Source organism: Peromyscus leucopus, chromosome 4 (assembly GCF_004664715.2).
Source record: "Peromyscus leucopus breed LL Stock chromosome 4, UCI_PerLeu_2.1, whole genome shotgun sequence".
Classification (NCBI taxonomy): Eukaryota; Metazoa; Chordata; class Mammalia; order Rodentia; family Cricetidae; genus Peromyscus; species Peromyscus leucopus.
This window is the reverse complement of record NC_051066.1, coordinates 7,360,219-7,377,146: the sequence shown is the minus strand read 5'-3', so window position 1 is coordinate 7,377,146 and position 16,928 is coordinate 7,360,219. Positions and strand designations below refer to the sequence as shown.

The 16,928-nt window shown below is 43.1% G+C and overlaps 1 protein-coding gene across 5 annotated transcripts in view; it reads left to right on the top strand.

The window, feature by feature from the left end:
* Positions 1-16,928, top strand: part of Nup214 (nucleoporin 214) — a 91,870-nt gene that overhangs the window by 20,881 nt on the left and 54,061 nt on the right. For 4 of the 5 annotated variants that reach the window (XM_037204578.1, XM_028884669.2, XM_028884666.2 and 1 more), the window contains 5 exons: positions 1,673-1,770; positions 10,992-11,078; positions 11,284-11,433; positions 12,666-12,824; positions 15,409-15,512. In XM_037204578.1, coding sequence (XP_037060473.1) covers positions 1,673-1,770; positions 10,992-11,078; positions 11,284-11,433; positions 12,666-12,824; positions 15,409-15,512 — 598 coding nt within the window. The remainder of the gene's footprint in view (positions 1-1,672; positions 1,771-10,991; positions 11,079-11,283; positions 11,434-12,665; positions 12,825-15,408; positions 15,513-16,928) is intronic. The other variant, XM_028884668.2, reaches the window with a different exon arrangement.

The following is a 16,928-nucleotide window of genomic DNA, read 5'->3' as shown; positions in this document are numbered from 1 at the left end:
GCTGTGATTGTGCTCTGAATTGAGAGATTCACAGTGGTTTCAGTTCTATTAGTGTTTAATTGGCTGCTCATGGATATTCAAAACCGAGTCCTCACACACAGCCTGCTCTAATGGAAGAACAGTCATTGAGCTGCTCTTGAGCATGACAGGAGCCCTTGGGGACTCTTCTGCTTACTGCTCCTAAGACTCTACCTACATTTTCTCGATCAGCCGCTCTAAGCAAGTGATGAAGTGCAAACCATCACAGACAGGATGTAACAAGTGCACCTGCCCTCCCCTCCCCTTCCTGTCACATGTACAAATTGGCTGCAAAAACTGTAAATACTGTGGTCCCCACCAGGGTTCAGTGCTTCCAGACATATTTTTTATGTGTGTTTGCTTATCTCTTTCTTCCTTTTATGTAAAAATTTGAAAACATTTGGGAGTTAATTGCAGACAGTGTGAAACAGTTGACCCCTAGATACATGAGTTCTCATCTCCTAAAAGCCAAGGCTATTACACTCAAATTAACAACAGTCAAATATAGAGTCCATGTCAATTTGAGACCAGTGGTCTCAATTAAAGTTCATGCACTGAATTCTGTTTTTCTGCATAGTCTCAGTTCATTTCTTTAGCATTTATGAGAAAGCTCAGTGGTTTGGGGACCATCACTGTTTGGATTTGATTATTTGCACATGATAGGATTCAGTTTAAAGATTTGGAGAGCATAGGTGTTATGCATCACCATGCATGCTTTTATTCAGTCTGACTGCAGAGTGTGTTTGAGTTTGGGCTTGGGAGGGGTGTTTCCTAGGTATATTTTATTTATATGCATGTATCTGCATGTGAGTGAAGTTACGGGAGAGGCCAGAGGTGTCAAATACCTAGGAGTTGGAGTTACAGGCAATTGTAAACCACCTGAAGTGGACACTGGGAACCAAAGTTGGGTTCTCTGTAAGAGCAGTGCTCACTCTTTTTTTTTGGTTTTTTGAGACAGGGTTTCTCTGTGTAGCTTTGCGCCTTTCCTGGAACTCACTTTGGAGACCAGGCTGGCCTCGAACTCACAGAGATCCGCCTGGCTCTGCCTCCCAAGTGCTGGGATTAAAGGGGTGCGCCACCACCACCTGGCCGGTATTTTGTTTTATTTTGAAGGCAAGGTTTCACTATGTAGTCCTGGCTGGTCTTGAACTCACAGATCTGATTGGCCTGCCTTTGTCTCCTAAGTGTTGGGATTAAAGACAGGAATTACCATACCTGGCCTTGGGTAGCCAATTAAATTTGAATGCCTGGAATAATTTTATTTAGGGAAATACCAAACAGATATGAATGAAGAAATTTCTGAGAAAGGGAAGCTTCTTTCCTTTTGAAGTTTGCCAAAGTCACCTCACTACACCATCTTGTCAGCCATCTTTGTGTTTTTGAGACAAGTCTCAAATGTGACCTAACCTTGCCTATACTTGATATGTAGCCTAAAGTGACCTTGAACTCAGAATCTTCGCTTCCTGAGCCTCCTAGTGCTAGGACTCTAGGTGTGCATCAGCAGACCATTTGGTCATCGTTCTCTAATACAGTCATAGAAGTGGAGCCAGGGACAGTGTGTAACTCTTTCTTAGATCTGGGGAAAGTTTGTGGTGACGGAAGTAACAGGAATAAGTGTCTGTTAGAACTTACTTCTTTGGGTCATTTATGCTAGCAGGCCGATCTACTCCGAGTATTCCAAGTTCAATGACCTCCATGGTGCAGAAATCACCCAGGATAAACCCTCCAGTGGCAAAGTCAGGCTCTCCTCAGGTACGTTTAAATTCTCTCTCTCTTTTTTTTTTTTTTTAAATTTTACAATACCATTCAGTTCTACATATCAGCCACGGGTTTCCCTATTCTCCCCCCTCCCACCCCCTCCCCTTACCCCCAGCCCACCCCCCATTCCCACCTCCTCCAGGGCAAATCTTCCCCCGAGGACTGCAATCAACCTGGTAGACTCAGTCCAGGCAGGTCCAGTCCCTTCCTCCCAGACTGAGCCAAGTGTCCCTGCATAAGCTCCAGGTTTCAAACAGCCAATTCATGCAATGAGCACAGGACTTGGTCCCACTGCCTAGTTGCCTCCCAAACTGATCAAGCCAATCAACTGTCTCACCTATTCAGAGGGCCTGATCCAGCTGGGGGCCCCTCCACCTTTGGTTCATAGTTCATGTGTTTCCATTCATTTGGCTATTTTTTTTTCAATAATTGAGTAAAACTGAAATTTATTATAAGCCACAGTCGTCCTAGGGACCGCCATGCTATATATATAGCCTTCATGGTTCTATGGGGTGTGGTCTGATTGTTCTTTATTTTATATCTAGAATCCACTTATGAGTGAGTACATACCATGACTGTCTTTCTGGGTTTGGGTTACCTCACTCAGGATGATTTTTTCTAGTTCCATCCATTTGCCTGCAAATTTCATGCTTTCATTGTTTTTCTCTGCTGAGTAATACTCCATTGTGTATATGTACCACATTTTTTTCATCCATTCTTCCGTTGACGGGCATCTAGGTTGTTTCCAGGTTCTGGCTATTACAAATAGTGCTGCTATGAACATAGCTGAGCATGTATCTTTATGGTATGAATCAGCATTCCTTGGGTATATGCCCAAGAGTGGGATGGCTGGGTCTTGAGGTAGTTCGATTCCTAACTTTCTGAGAAACCGCCATACTGATTTCCACAGTGGTTGTACAAGTTTACATTCCCACCAACAGTGGAGGAGTGTTCCCTTTGTTCCACATCCTCTCCAACATTGACTGTCATTGGTGTTTTTGATCGTAGCCATTCTGACAGGTGTAAGGTGGTATCTCAGAGTCGTTTTGATTTGCATTTCTCTGACGATTAAGGATGTTGAGCATTTCTTTAAATGTCTTTCAGACATTTGTGATTCTTGTTTTGTGAATTCTCTGTTTAGCTCGTTAGCTCATTTTTTAATTGGACTGTTCAGTATTTTGATTTCTAGTTTCTTGAGTTCTTTATATACTGTGGAGATCAATCCTCTGTCAGATGTGGGGTTAGTGAAGATCTTTTCCCATTCTGTTGGCTGTCTTTTTGTCTTATTGACTGTGTCTTTTGCCCTGCAAAAGCTTCTCAATTTCGAGAGGTCCCATTTATTAATTGTTGTGCTCAGGGCCTGTGCTGTTGGTGTTTTATTTAGGAAATGGTCTCCACTGCCAGTGCATTCAAGAGTGCTTCCTACTTTCTTTGCTATTAAGTTTAGTGTAACTGGATTTATGTTCAGATCTTTGATCCACTTGGACTTGAGTTTTGTGCATGGTGACAGATATGGATCTATTTGTAATCTTTTACATATTGAGATCCAGTTATGCCAGCACCATTTGTTGAAGATATTTTCTTTTTTCCATTGTATAGTTTTGGCTCCTTTGTCAAAAACCAGGTGTTCATATGTGCATGGATTAATGTCAGGGTCTTCAATTCGATTCTGTTGGTCCACATGTCGGTTTTTATACCAGTACCAAGCTGTTTTTATTACTATAGCTCTATAGTAGAGTTTGAGGTCAGGGATGGTGATGCCTCCAAAGGTTGCTTTATCGTATAGGATTCTTTTAGCTATCCTAGGTCTTTTGTTTTTCCATATGAAGTTGAGTATTTTTCTTTCCAAGTCTGTGAAGAATTGTGTTGGGATTTTGATGGGGATTGCATTGAATCTGTAGATTGCTTTTGGTAAGATTGCCATTTTTACTGTGTTAATCCTACCTATCCATGAGCATGGGAGATCCTTCCATTTTCTAATATCTTCTTCAATTTCTTTCTTTAGAGACTTAAAGTTCTTATCAAAAAGGTCCTTCACTTGTTTAGTTAGTGTTATCCCAAGGTATTTTATATTATTTGTGGCTATTGTAAAGGGAGATGTTTCTCTGACTTCTTTCTCAGCCCTTTTATCATTTGTGTATAGGAGGGCTACTGATTTTTTTTTAATTGATCTTGTATTCTGCCACTTTACTGAAGGAGTTTATCGGCTGTAGGAGTTCCCTGGTAGAGTTTTTGGGGTCACTTATGTATACTATCATATCATCTGCAAATAGTGAAAGTTTGACTTCTTCCTTGCCAATTTGTATCCCTTTGATCTCCTTTTGTTGTCTTATTGCTCTAGCTAGAACTTCTAGTACTATATTGAATAAATATGGGGAGAGTGGACAGCCTTGTCTTGTTCCTGAATTTAGTGGTATCGCTTTGAGTTTCTCTCCATTAATTTGATGTTTGCTGTTGGCTTGCTATAAATTGCTTTTATTATCTTTAGAAATGTTCCTTGTATTCCTGATCTTTCTAAGACCTTTATCATGAAGGGGTATTGGATTTTGTCAAAGGCTTTTTCAGCATCTAAGGAGATGATCATGTGGTTTTTTTCTTTCAGATTGTTTATATGGTGTATTATAGTGACTGATTTTCGTATGTTGAACCATCCTTGCATCCCTGGAATGAATCCTACTTGTTTGTGATGGATAATTGTTTTGATGTATTCTTGGATTCGGTTTGCCAATATTTTGTTGAGTATTTTTGCATCAATGTTCGTGAGGGAGATTGGTCTGTAGTTCTCTTTCTTTGTTGCATCTTTGTGTGGTTTGGGTATCAGGGTAATTGTAGCCTCATAAAAAGAGTTTGGTAGTGTTCCTTCTGTTTCTACTGTGTGGAACACTTTGAAGAGTATTGGTATTAGTTCTTCTTTGAAAGTCTGGTAGAATTCTGCACTGAAACCATCTGGTCCTGGGCTTTTTTTGGTTGGGAGACTTTTGATGACTATTTCTATTTCTTTAGGGGTTATTGGTCTATTTAAATGGTTTATCTGATGTTGATTTAATTTTGGTATGTGGTATTTATCCAGAAAATTGTCCATTTCTTCCTGGTTTTCCATTTTTGTGGAGTACAGGTTTTTGAAGTATGATCTGATGATTCTTTAGATTTCCTCGTTGTCTGTTGTTATGTCTCCCTTTTCATTTCTGATTTTGTTAATTTGGGTGCTCTCTCTTTGCCTTTTGGTTAATTTGGCTAGGGGTTTGTCTATCTTGTTGATTTTTTTCAAAGAACCAACTCTTTGTTTCATTGATTTTTTTTTTTTGTATTGTTCTCTTGTTTTCTATTTCGTTGATTTCAGCCCTCAATTTGATTATTTGCTGGCGTCTATTTCTCCTGGGTGAGTTTGTTTCTTTTTGTTCTAGAGCTTTCAGTTGTGCTGTTAATTCATTGGTATGGGATTGCTCCATCTTCTTAATGTGTGCATTTAGAACTATGAATTTTCCTCTTAGCACTGCTTTCATAGTGTCCCATAAGTTTGGGTATGTTGTACTTTCATTTTCATTGAATTCTAGGAAATCTTTAATTTCTTTATTTCTTCCTTGACCCATTGATGTTTCAGGTGGGCATTATTCAGTTTCCATGAGTTTGTGGTTTTTCTATAATTTTTGTTGTTGTTGAGGTCTAACTTTAAGGCATGGTGGTCTGATAAAATACAGGAGGTTATTCCAATTTTTTTGTATCTGTTGAGATTTGTTTTGTGTCCAAGCATGTGGTCAATTTTTGAGAAGGTTCCATGGGGTGCTGAGAAGAAGGTATATTCTTTTGTGTTCGGATGGAATGTTCTGTAGATATCTATTAAGTCCATTTGAGTCATAACATCTGTTAGGTCCTTTATTTCTTTGTTAAGTTTCAGTGTGGTAGATCTGTCTTTTGGTAAGAGTGGTGTGTTAAAATCTCCCACTACTAATGTGTGGGGTTTGATGTGCGTTTTAAACTTTAGTAGTGTTTCTTTTATGAATGTGGGTGCTTTTGTATTTGGAGCATAAATGTTTAGAATTGAGACTTCATCTTGGTGGATTTTTCCCGTGATAAATATGTAATGTCCATCCTGATCTCTTTTGATTGATTTTAGTTTGAAGTCTATTTTATTAGATATTAGGATAGCTACACCAGCTTGTTTCTTAGGTCCATTTGCTTGGAAAGCCTCTTCCCAGCCCTTTACTCGGAGGTAGTGTCTGTCTTTGAAGTTAAGGTGTATCTCTTGAATGCAGCAGATGGATGGGTCCTGTTTTCTTATCCATTCTGTTAGCCTGTGTCTTTTTATAGGTGAGTTGAGACCATTGATATTGATAGATATTAATGACCAGTGATTGTTAATTCCTGTTATTTTTTGTGGTTGTGTTGTGTTGTCCTTTTTTGGTGTATGTTGGTATGGGATTATCTATTGCTTGATTTTTCATGGATGTGTTTAGCTTCTTTGGGTTGAATTTTCCTTTCTAGTGCTTTCTGTAGGGCTGGGTTTGTGGACAGGTATTGATTAAATCTGGTTTTATCCTGAAATATTTTGTTTACTCCGCCTATGGTGATTGAGAGTTTTGCTGGGTATAATAGTCTGGGTTGGCATCCGTGGTCTCTTAGTGTCTGCATAAGATTTGTTCATGATCTTCTAGCTTTCATAGTCTCTATTGAGTAGTCTGGTGTTATTCTGATGGGTTTGCCTTTATATGTTACTTGGTCTTTTTCCTTTGCGGCTCTTAATATATTTTTTCTTTGTTCTGTGTGTTTAGTGTTTTGATTATTATGTGGCAAGGGGACTTTTTTTTTGGATCCAGCCTATTCGGTGTTCTGTAAGCTTCTTATATCTTCATAGGTATTTCTTTCTTTAGGTTAGGAAAGTTTTCTTCTATGATTTTGTTGAATATATTTTCTGTGCCTTTGAGTTGGTATTCTTCTCCTTCTTCTATCCCTATTATTCTTAGGTTTGGTCTTTTCATGGTGTCCCAAATTTCCTGGACGTTTTGTGTTATGACTTTTTTTGTCTTTAGTGTTTTCTTTGACGAATCTATTTTCTCTATTGTGTCTTCAGTGTCCGAGATTCTCTGTTCCATCTCTTGCAATTGGTTGGTTATGCTTGTTTCTGTAGTTCCTGTTCGTTTAGTCAGGATTTCTGTTTCCAGCATTCTCTCAGCATGTGTTTTCTTTCTTTCTTTCTTTCTTTCTTTCTTTCTTTCTTTCTTTCTTTCTTTCTTTCTTTCTTTCTTTCTTTCTTTCTTTATTTATTTATTTATTTCTTTATTTCTTTATTTTTTGTTTTGTTTTTTTTCGAGACAGGGTTTCTCTGCGTAGCTTTGCGCCTTTCCTGGAGCTCACTTGGTAGCCCAGGCTGGCCTTGAACTCACAGAGATCCACCTGGCTCTGCCTCCCGAGTGCTGGGATTAAAGGCGTGCGCTGTCGCCGCCGCCCGGCTAAGGGAGTTTTTTATTTCCTCTTTAATGGAGTTTTTCATTTCCTCTTTAAGGGAGTTTTTCACTTCCTCTTTAAGGGAAGTTTTTATTTCCTCTTTAAGGAAATGTTTTATTTCTTCTTTAAGGACCTCTATCATCTTCTTAAAGTCATTTTTAGGGTTGACTTCTTCTGTTTCTTCTGTCTTGGTATGCTCAGGTCTTGCAGGTGTAGAATCACTACATTCTGATGTTGCCATATAGGTCTTTATGTTGTTGCCTGTATTTTTGCAGGCGTCTACTCATCTCTTCCTCTGCTCGGTGCAGGTGGTGTCTGTGTCTGAGAGTGCCTTTCTTGTTCTAATTTTTAGTCTTGGTTTAGTAGGAGTTCTTGGTTAAATTGGTGCTATTGGGCTGTTTCTTTAGGGGCAGCTGATCTCAGTCGGTGAAGTATATACTTATGATTCTGGTGATCTGGTTTGGTGGCTGGGCAGCGCCTTCTGTGTTCCCAGGTCACATTTTGTTTATTCGTCAACTCCTCAGCTGATCTTGTTTCTTCAGACTTCAAACTGTAGGCATCTGAATCCTCTCCCAGATGGATTTCAGCTGAGCGGGGGTAGTCTTACCAACACCTCCAAGTTGTTGGGTTTCGCAGGATCAGCAGCTGGACCCTGGGTTGTCCTCAGATGGAGTGTTCAGATTCCTTCTGGTTCCGTCCCATGGAGATAGCTTCTTCCCTGGGTGCTGGGGTTAGAGGTGTCCCTGTTCTAAGCTGCGTCTGCTTGTCTCCGTCGTTGGGCCCGTCTACCTCTGCGGGCCGCCGCTGGGCCTGTATGTCTCTGCTGCCGCAGGCCTACCTGGGTCTGCTTGTCTCCGCCACCAGGCCTGTCTCTTAAATTCTCTTAATACAATTGCATGTTAATAGATATGGCCTTTAAAATTTAGACATGGGAACAGTAATTAGGATTGTACAGGAGATACCAAAGTACGTGCTTGAAGTTTTTGACATGTACTCACAAAAGCAATTATCTATTTACTTTTCTTTTTTTGTTGTTTTTTTGTTTTGTTTTGTTTTAGACATGGTCTCACTATGGTAGCCCTACCTGGCCTGGAGCTTACTCTGCAGTCTAAGAGACTGGCCTTGAACTCATAGAGATCCTTTGCCTCAGTGCTGGAATTTAAAGGCATGTGCCACTATGCCCAGCTTCAATTGGTTTTTTTTTTTTTTTTTTTTTGATTTTTCGAGACAGGATTTCTTTGTGTAGCTTTGTGCCTTTCCTGGAACTCACTTGGTAGACCAGGCTGGCCTTGAACTCACAGAGATCCGCCTGCCTCTGTCTCCAGAGTGCTGGGATTAAAGGCGTGCGCTGCCGCCACCGCCGCCGCCGCCGCCGCCGCCGCCGCCGCCACCACCACCACCACCATCAGGCCTGTTCAGTTTTTTAATTGAAGTAGTTTATGTAGAAAAAGGCCATGTGGTATGTGTACACCATAATAATTGTCATCAAGTAATCAAGTTGGTAAAGAGACATTACCAGGATCTCAGGACTCTTCCTCATGTGCCCCTTATGGTCTCTATCCTCGCCAAGGAGTATCCACTCTCTTGATATCTAACAGTATATAGATTAACTTAGCCTGTTTATAATTTCTATGAAATAGAAGCACACGGCATACAGTCTTACTATGTTCATGATATTTATCCACTCTGTTGCTGTATAGAATTGATGCTTTATTATAGGTACTATTTCCATCCCACTGAGTAGTTTCCAGCTAGAGCTACAGTGTTGCTTGGTTTGGTATTTTTCATCTTATGTTGTATTTGGGTTTTGTTTTGTTTTGTTTAACTCATATTTTTCCTAGTGATTAGGAAAATTGAGCTTTATTTCATATCAATTTTAGCCATCTGGATATTTTCTTGTATGTAGTAGTCTCTTGATGTTCTTAATGTTTTTCTGTTGGATGGGGTCCTAGTTTGATTACTGTTGCTTTGATAAAACACTGACCAAAAGTACCAGGCTGTGATGGCTAATCACCTTTGATCCCAGCACTCTGGAGGCAGATGGATCTCTGAGTTCGAGGGCAGCTGGGCTACACTGTCTCTAAAATAATAACAACAAAATAAACCACTGACTTAGGGGAGGAAAGGGTTTATTCTGCTTCCCCTTCAAGGTCAGTCCATCACTGAGGGAATCAAGGTAGGCTCGCTTACTGTTCCACACAGCAGTACTTCTAACCAAGAAACTCCCTTCACAGACAAAAAAGTACAGCAGGAAACATGGAGGATACTGCTGGCTGCCTAGCTCTCAGCCTGGCTTATACTCAGTTTTCTTACACAGTTCACAACTACCTGCCTATGGCTACTACTGCCCATAGTAGTCTTGGCCCTCCTACATCGGACAGTCCCGCAGACATATTCACAGGCAGTCTGATGGAGGTAATTCTTCCATTGAGGCTTCCCTCTCATTGACTTTAGGCTGTGTCATGACAGTTAAAGCTGATAACTAGGATGGATGCTCTGTCTTAACTGATGGTTCATGTGTGTGGTTGACTCTAGGGTCTTGTGCATGCTCAGCATACATCTATCTGTCTCCTCACTGATCTGTATCATACGAAAGACAGACACACAGCAAAGCAGATTCGGTCTATCTATCCTCTTTGTATCACCATGGATACAAGATCTTTAGTGTAGTGTAACTGGATGTTTTTCTTGTTCCCAGCAGGCTCCATCTCTCTGAGAAGCTTTTCCACTTCTATAAGCAGCACTGACCAAGCAGGGTTCTGCACAGGTGCAGGAGCAGAAGCACCCTGGGTCCCCTTTCTTCGTTGGTAGTAGTTTAGTACTTCTTCCCACTCCAGGCCACGTCAGTCTCGTCACGTTCTGGGGCATACATCCTGTGGGAGGCTTGTCTGTCTCTTTCCTCTTGCTGACCTGACTGCTCTACCCTTTTTGGCTTCTACTTCTTGCTGTCATCCCTCTTCTTTGAGTAGCAAGAGGGTTTTTTTAAAATGGTAAATCAGATTTCATTCAGACACTTCTGAAACACCAGGAGTAGTTTTCCAACATGGCTGCAGTACAACCCGACCTCCACGGTGTGCCCGTGGACACTTGGATGCCTGCCTCTCTGATCTGTCTCTCTTCTTCCTGTCCTGCTTGCACTTAAGTGCTATTGCCTTTTTTTTTTTTCTTTTTGGTTTTTCTACACAGGGTTTCTCTGTGTTGCCCTGGCTGTCCTGGAACTCAGTCTGTAGATGAGAGTAGCCTGGAACTGGTCTGCCTCCCGAGTGCTGGAGTTCAAGGTGTGCTCCACTCCTGCCCAGCCCTGCTTAGCTTCCTCAGGCACATGACTTTCAGACCTGCATTGACCAGTCTTTTCTCCTTTAGCTCCTTGCACTTGTCCTTGCTGCCTGGAAGGTGTTTGCCTGAGCTGTCTGTAGCCTTCTCTCACATCACGGTCCCATTCAGATGGCAGCCCCGCCCCTGAAGGAGAACTTTTTTGGCGCTCAGTGCCTCATTCTCCAGGTTTCCCATTACTCACCAGCAGAAATCGTTAGCAGGTTTACTTATTGTTCACCTTGTCCCTGAACAAGTTCCCTGAGTGATGCTGTCATAACTGCTCATGGTTTTTACCATGTAGAGATTATCCTGTGCAGAATGGAGGCCTAGTGCACACATTTCCAAAGAGTGGAGACACGGTGCAGGAGTGCTCCCCGTGGTGGTCTCGTAGGACTGCTGCTAGGAACCGGAGCTTGTGGTGTGGAGCCCGTCTCGAAGCCTTTTGCCTTCTGTTTCAGGCCAAGTCACTTCAGCCTCCTGTCACAGAGAAACAGGGACATCAGTGGAAAGATGCAGACCCTGTGATGGCTGGAATTGGAGAGGAGGTGAGTTTGTTGCTTGAGCATTATTTTGGTGAGAGTAGCTCTGACAGTGAGACTGGGTTGGCCTAAGTGCAGTCTCCTACACACATGGCCGTTACTCTAACATCAGGGCCTGGCCTGGCCCTGTACAGCTGTCTTGAAACCATGGAAGCAGTGTTGTTCCTGCTGCCACTCCAACCAGTTGTCTCTTGGTTCACGGTTCTCACAGATCGCACACTTCCAGAAAGAGCTGGAGGAGCTAAAGGCCCGGACCTCCAAAGCCTGTTTCCAGGTCGGCACCGTGGACGAGATGAAGATGCTGCGGACAGAGTCGGATGACTTGCACACCTTCCTCTTCGAGATTCGAGAGGCCACAGAGGTTGGTAGCCGTGGATATCTTCCCTGGGTAGAAGGGGGGCTTTTAGAGAGGGTTCTGTCAGTTGAGATGCTGGTATGAACCATTGTGTTCTCTGAGGACTGTCAGTGCTGCTGAATTCAGGACTATCAGCTGAAGCTTACCAAAGCTGTCCTAGCTGTCTGTGTCAGATCATAGTTTCTACCTCTTTCACGTATACTTGGCACTCTGTAAAAGTGGGTATAGTTGTTTATTTAACTTAAGTATACTGTGAAATGTTTCTTGTATAGCATTGAGTTAAGATTTTTTGGAGCACGTACAGTACAAAATGTCAACCATTTGCTGCTTAAAGCATTATTTCCTGTTACTCTGGTCCCTGCATACTCCATCAGGCACTGTGTGTGTGTGCTTTCCGAGATCCTCTCAGGAAGTCCTCACGGCTTCCCTGCCTTAGCCATATTGTGACTCCCTCTGTTTTGCGCCTTAGGAAGGGAGGCTTAAAAGGACAAGTGAGTGTTTGAAAGTCTCTGTGTAGTAAGTGATATTGCCAGACACGTTTTCACATGACTCCATTTCGTGCGTCTCCCCTAGTCTTCTGGTCTTAAACAACAGCCTGAAAAGAGAAAATCCCTGGTGTTAGTCACGTCCTCTTGGAGCTGGGTTGTGAGCCCTGTCTCTGCTCTTCTTGGTTTCCACAAGTCATCAGACGCTGTACTTTTAAAGACAGGAGAAAGGGTAATTAAAAACAAAAACATTAGGACCTGAAGAGCTAGCTCAGTAGGTAAGAACCCTGGCTGCTCTTCCAGAGGACCTGGGTTCAATTTCCAGCATGCACATGGTAACTCCCAGCTGTCTATAACTCCAGACCGAGGGAATATGACACTCTCTTCTGACCTCTTCCAGCACCAGGCACTCAATGTGGCACACAAGGCAAACACTTGGACATATAAAATTTAAAATTTAAAAATAATTTTTTTAAATGACTATCTTTCTAAGCAATGAGTTTTTTTCTCAGGATTTAGGATTTTTAATTTGTCCTATAGTCACTGAAGCAAGAAACGTGATAGAACAGTTTTTACACCCCCTACAACACAAAACAAAAAGAAGCTGTTTGTGGGACAAAATGGTTTTGTGCATGGGAACAATGAAATTTTTTAAGGTAACTAGAATAGTTGAGACTCTCACCCTCCTGGGTCTACACAGGTTTTGTTTTGGGCAACATAGTGGTTGAGTCAGTGCATTTCTGCCTTTTCTAGTCTCTTCATGGAGACATAACTGCCCTGAAAACCACTTTGCTGGAGGGCTTTGCTGGTGTCGAAGAAGCCAGAGAACAGAACGGAAGAAACCAGGACTCTGGGTATCTGCACCTGCTTTATAAAAGACCTCTGGATCCCAAGAGTGAAGCTCAGCTCCAGGTGGGTGAGGCCTTAGTCTATTGAGAAGAGTCCAGAAGCAGTGAGCTGACACCATGGCTGTGGTTCTGAGCTAGGGGTTTGGGGATGTCTCTTTAGCAAGCTGCTGTCTTCTGCTGATAACTTGCTGTGCTTTTCCATACACTTTTTGTGTTATTGTGTTTTTGGTTTTGGTTTTTCAAGACAGGGTTTCTCTGTGTAACAGCTCTGGCTGTCCTAGAACTCACTCTGAAGACCAGACTGGCCTCAAACTCACAGAGATCCACCTGCCTCTGCCTCCTGAGTGCTGGGATTAAAGGCGTGCGCCACCACTGCCCAGACATAAAATTACTTGTAGCAAAGAAAATGGTACACTTTTTTTTTTAATTTAATTTTAAAAATTTTAATTTAAAGATAGACTTCAAGCTTTGAACTTGATAAAGTTCTTTGTTAACATAGGACTTCATAAATCATGAATAATATTACATTGCAACGTGTCAGGTGGTCTGGTAGGTTTTTGTTTGTTTGTTTTTTTAGATTTTATTTATTATGTATACAGTGTTCTGCCTGTATGCCAGAAGAGGGCGCCAGATCTCATTACAGATGTTTGTGAGCCACCATGTGGTTGCTGGGAATTGAACTCAGGACCTCTGGAAGAACAGCCAGTGCTCTTAACCTCTGAGCCATCTCTCCAGCCCAGTTTTTATATTATTTCCAGTCTATGAAGCCAGCTAGTAACTGTGTGGTGGCACATACCTCCTCATTCAGGAGACAGAGGAAGGAGCATGGTGAGTTTGAGGCCAGCCTGGGCTACTAAATGAAGAACTTCTCAAAAGCAGGAACAGAAAGTAGCCTGTAGTCGTTCTCAGGGTGAGAGCTGTTGGTTCCGAAACGAGACCCCACTTCCTGAGCTAAGAAGGGCTGTGCCTGAGCTCGTGCTGCTGTGGGATAGCCCTGTGGGGCTCTGTCAGCTGCCCTGCTCTGGCCGAGTTCATTTCCTGCTCACTCTTGGTCCTCATGTCTGCTCTAGCTGCTTGGCTTGTTTTGTTTGCCTCAGTGTGCTTGGGTCATCTTTCCCTTCTACTCACTCGAGTCCCAGAGGGCAGCCCTGATTCTCCTCACCTCAGACATGCGTCTGTGCGTGTGGACTCTGTTCATAGTGTTCTGTCCCGTGCCCGGACACCTCCTAGGACCTGGAAGGCTCAAGGTGATTTCCTGGGATCCTTGGCAGCTCTTACTTCCCTATGGTGTTTCCTTGCAGGGCTGCTCTCTCTCAGACTGCAGCCCCCGCCCCCGCCCCCACCCCCACCCCCACCCTCACCCTCCGGCCGGCAGTCCTCTTCAGTCCTCACACAAGCCTTGCACCTCTGCCCCAGTTGCCTGGCCAAGAGGAAAGCATTCAGCTTCCATACTGAGAAAGGAAAGACTGTCATCTTTCATTGCATCGAACAGATAATGGCAGGAAATGTGATGGACACTTAACTACAGGCAAAGCAGGGGATGCAGCTCTGCTGCCATTTGCAGGGACCACACTACTAAAGCCTGCACCCATGCTCTTAGCCGCTGTGCCACAGCATACAGTTCTGACCTCGGGGAGGGAAAGTCAGGAGAGGGGCATAGAATTCCCATGTGTATGTGTTGGCATGGGACCAGAGATGAGAGTGAGGAAGCCACCGAGAATGGTTTACAGCAGGCCTTTGAAGAAGTGTTGGTTTTTGTAGCTCCACCCAGGTGGAAGGCATTTGGAAGAAAGGGCATCAGCTAGTATGGCCCCGAGGTCAGAGCTGGGGGGGGGGGGAACCTCCTCTAGTCTTTGAGGCTACTGCTGCCTCCCTGGACTCAGCTTGGCTTTTTCTAAAGGACATTTTCTGTTTTCAGTTGAGACATAACACTTCTCCAAGAATATTTGTGAAATGCATTTCAGCACAGTCAGATCTGTGCCATGTGTGAAGCGCTTACCTAGGAGCTGCTCAGTGTCTGTGCACTTACTTGATTGAATGTCTCAGTTTTGCTTTGAATTTGAGAGTCAAATTATGTAGCCATGATGGTTAACTATGCCCCCAGCTGAGAGAGCGCCAGCCACTACAGGCTTCAGAGCCGGTAAGAACTTGGTGGAGGCGGGACGTGCTCCTCCAGTGGGGGTGGCCTCTGTTCGGTGCTGTGAGTAGCTAGGGTCAGAGTTACCCTCAGCACCGTTTGTCCAATCATCCTGTCTACTTTCCAGTTCATTTCATGACGGGGAAAGGACTGGCTGGGTACAGGGACGGAGGGACGGAGGGAGGGAGTGCAGCAGGCCAGCCCAGCCTGTCCCGGCCTTCCCAGGGCCGGCAGGGAGGAAGAAGTGGGTGCATCTCTTCCCCAGGCCTGAGGCTGCCACACCCGTTCCCTTTCCCTTTCCTTTTCTATTACGAGACTGGAGAAGTGGAATTTCCATTTTTCATTTCATTAATTGTTTATATTTAGTGGTTATAGTAAAACCTAGTGTTTTCCTTGTTCATACAGTTCTTAATATGGAAGTATTTCAAAATTATTTTTACTACTTGAATGCTTCTTCCCCCCCATAGCTACCAGAAAAATGAGTCATTTGCCTTTTAATGTTTTCTGGTAGGAGATCCGCCGCCTTCATCAGTATGTGAAATTTGCTGTTCAGGATGTGAATGATGTTCTAGACTTAGAGTGGGACCGGCATCTGGAACAGAAGAGAAGACAGAGGTGAGTGGGCTGTGTCGTGGCCACTGCCTTCTGTGGGAGCCCATGGAAAAATCTCACAGGTGTGCTTCCTCCTGGTTACTCAGTTCATTCCTAAAAGTTCATTACACAAGCACTAAATGATGGTTGTCGTGATTATATAAACCAGTGCATATCACATCATTTTAGAATGATAAGAATATGAATTTCATTAGGACTGAGGATGTAGCTCATCGATAAAGCAGTTGATTTGTTCTGTGTGTGTATACATGTCAATCCCTAGCATCACAGAAAAACCCAAGCATCAAGAAGGTATATAAAATACTATGCAGTAATGGGGGTGAGTACCCACACCTTTAATCCCAGCACTGGGGAGGCAGAGGCAGGCGGATCTCTTGTGAATTCAAGGCCAACCTGGTCTACAGAGTGAGTTCTAGGACAGCCAGAGCTAGTTCTCAGATTACATTAAATGCTTTTAATCTTGTATCAAATGTATAAAATAATTGAAAAGCATTTCAGATGACTTCAGTGGGAAGGTACAAATGTAGGAAAGAGAGAGCAGATCTGTGGGTAGATCACATATAGTCACAATGTTTGATGAAGAGAATTCTCCGTGGGGCTGGAGAGGATGGCTGAGTGGTTAAGAGTGCTGGCTGCTCTTCAGAGGACCTGAGTTCAGTTCTCAGCACCCACATTGGGTACCTTATCGATGCCTGTGACTCCAGCTTCAGGGGTCTGACCCTTTTCTTCCTTTCACAAGCTCTGTATGTCCATGGTACTCTAAACACACACACACACACACACACACACACACACACACACACACACACACAAACGGTAAATTAACCTTCGAAAACAGAAATCCCTTTGTACATTTGTCAGTCTTCCAAGTTGTCCTCTTGAGAAAATATTTCTCAAAAAAAGAATTTTTTTCTTTTTTGTTTGTTTTGTTCTATTCTTTGTGAAAAGGTCTCCCCTTTTATTGTCCTGGATGGCCTGGGACACTTGGCCTCCTCCTGTCTCAGTCTTCAAGGGCTGGGGATGTATGCATGAGCACATTTGGCTAGTTAAAAGGATTTGACAAGCAGACTGAAGAGATGGCTCAGAGGTTAAGAGCACTGGCTGCTCTTCCAGAGGACCTGAGTTCAATTCCCAGCACCCACATGGTCACTCACAACCATCTATAGTGGGATCTGATGCCCTCTTCTGGTGTGCAGGCGTACATGCAGGCAGAACACTGTATACATAATAAAGAAATAAATCTTAAAGAGAGAAAAAAAAAGGATTTGACAAGTGGTGAAGATACAAAAGAGCATGTCCCTGTCTGGTTTGGGCTTCTATTCTGTGGACAGGACAGACTGCAGTATGCTGAGAGCAAGGAAGTATTCCCAGAAATTGGAGTATGTCAGCTCTTAAAAGTGTTAGATTTTTGACACACTT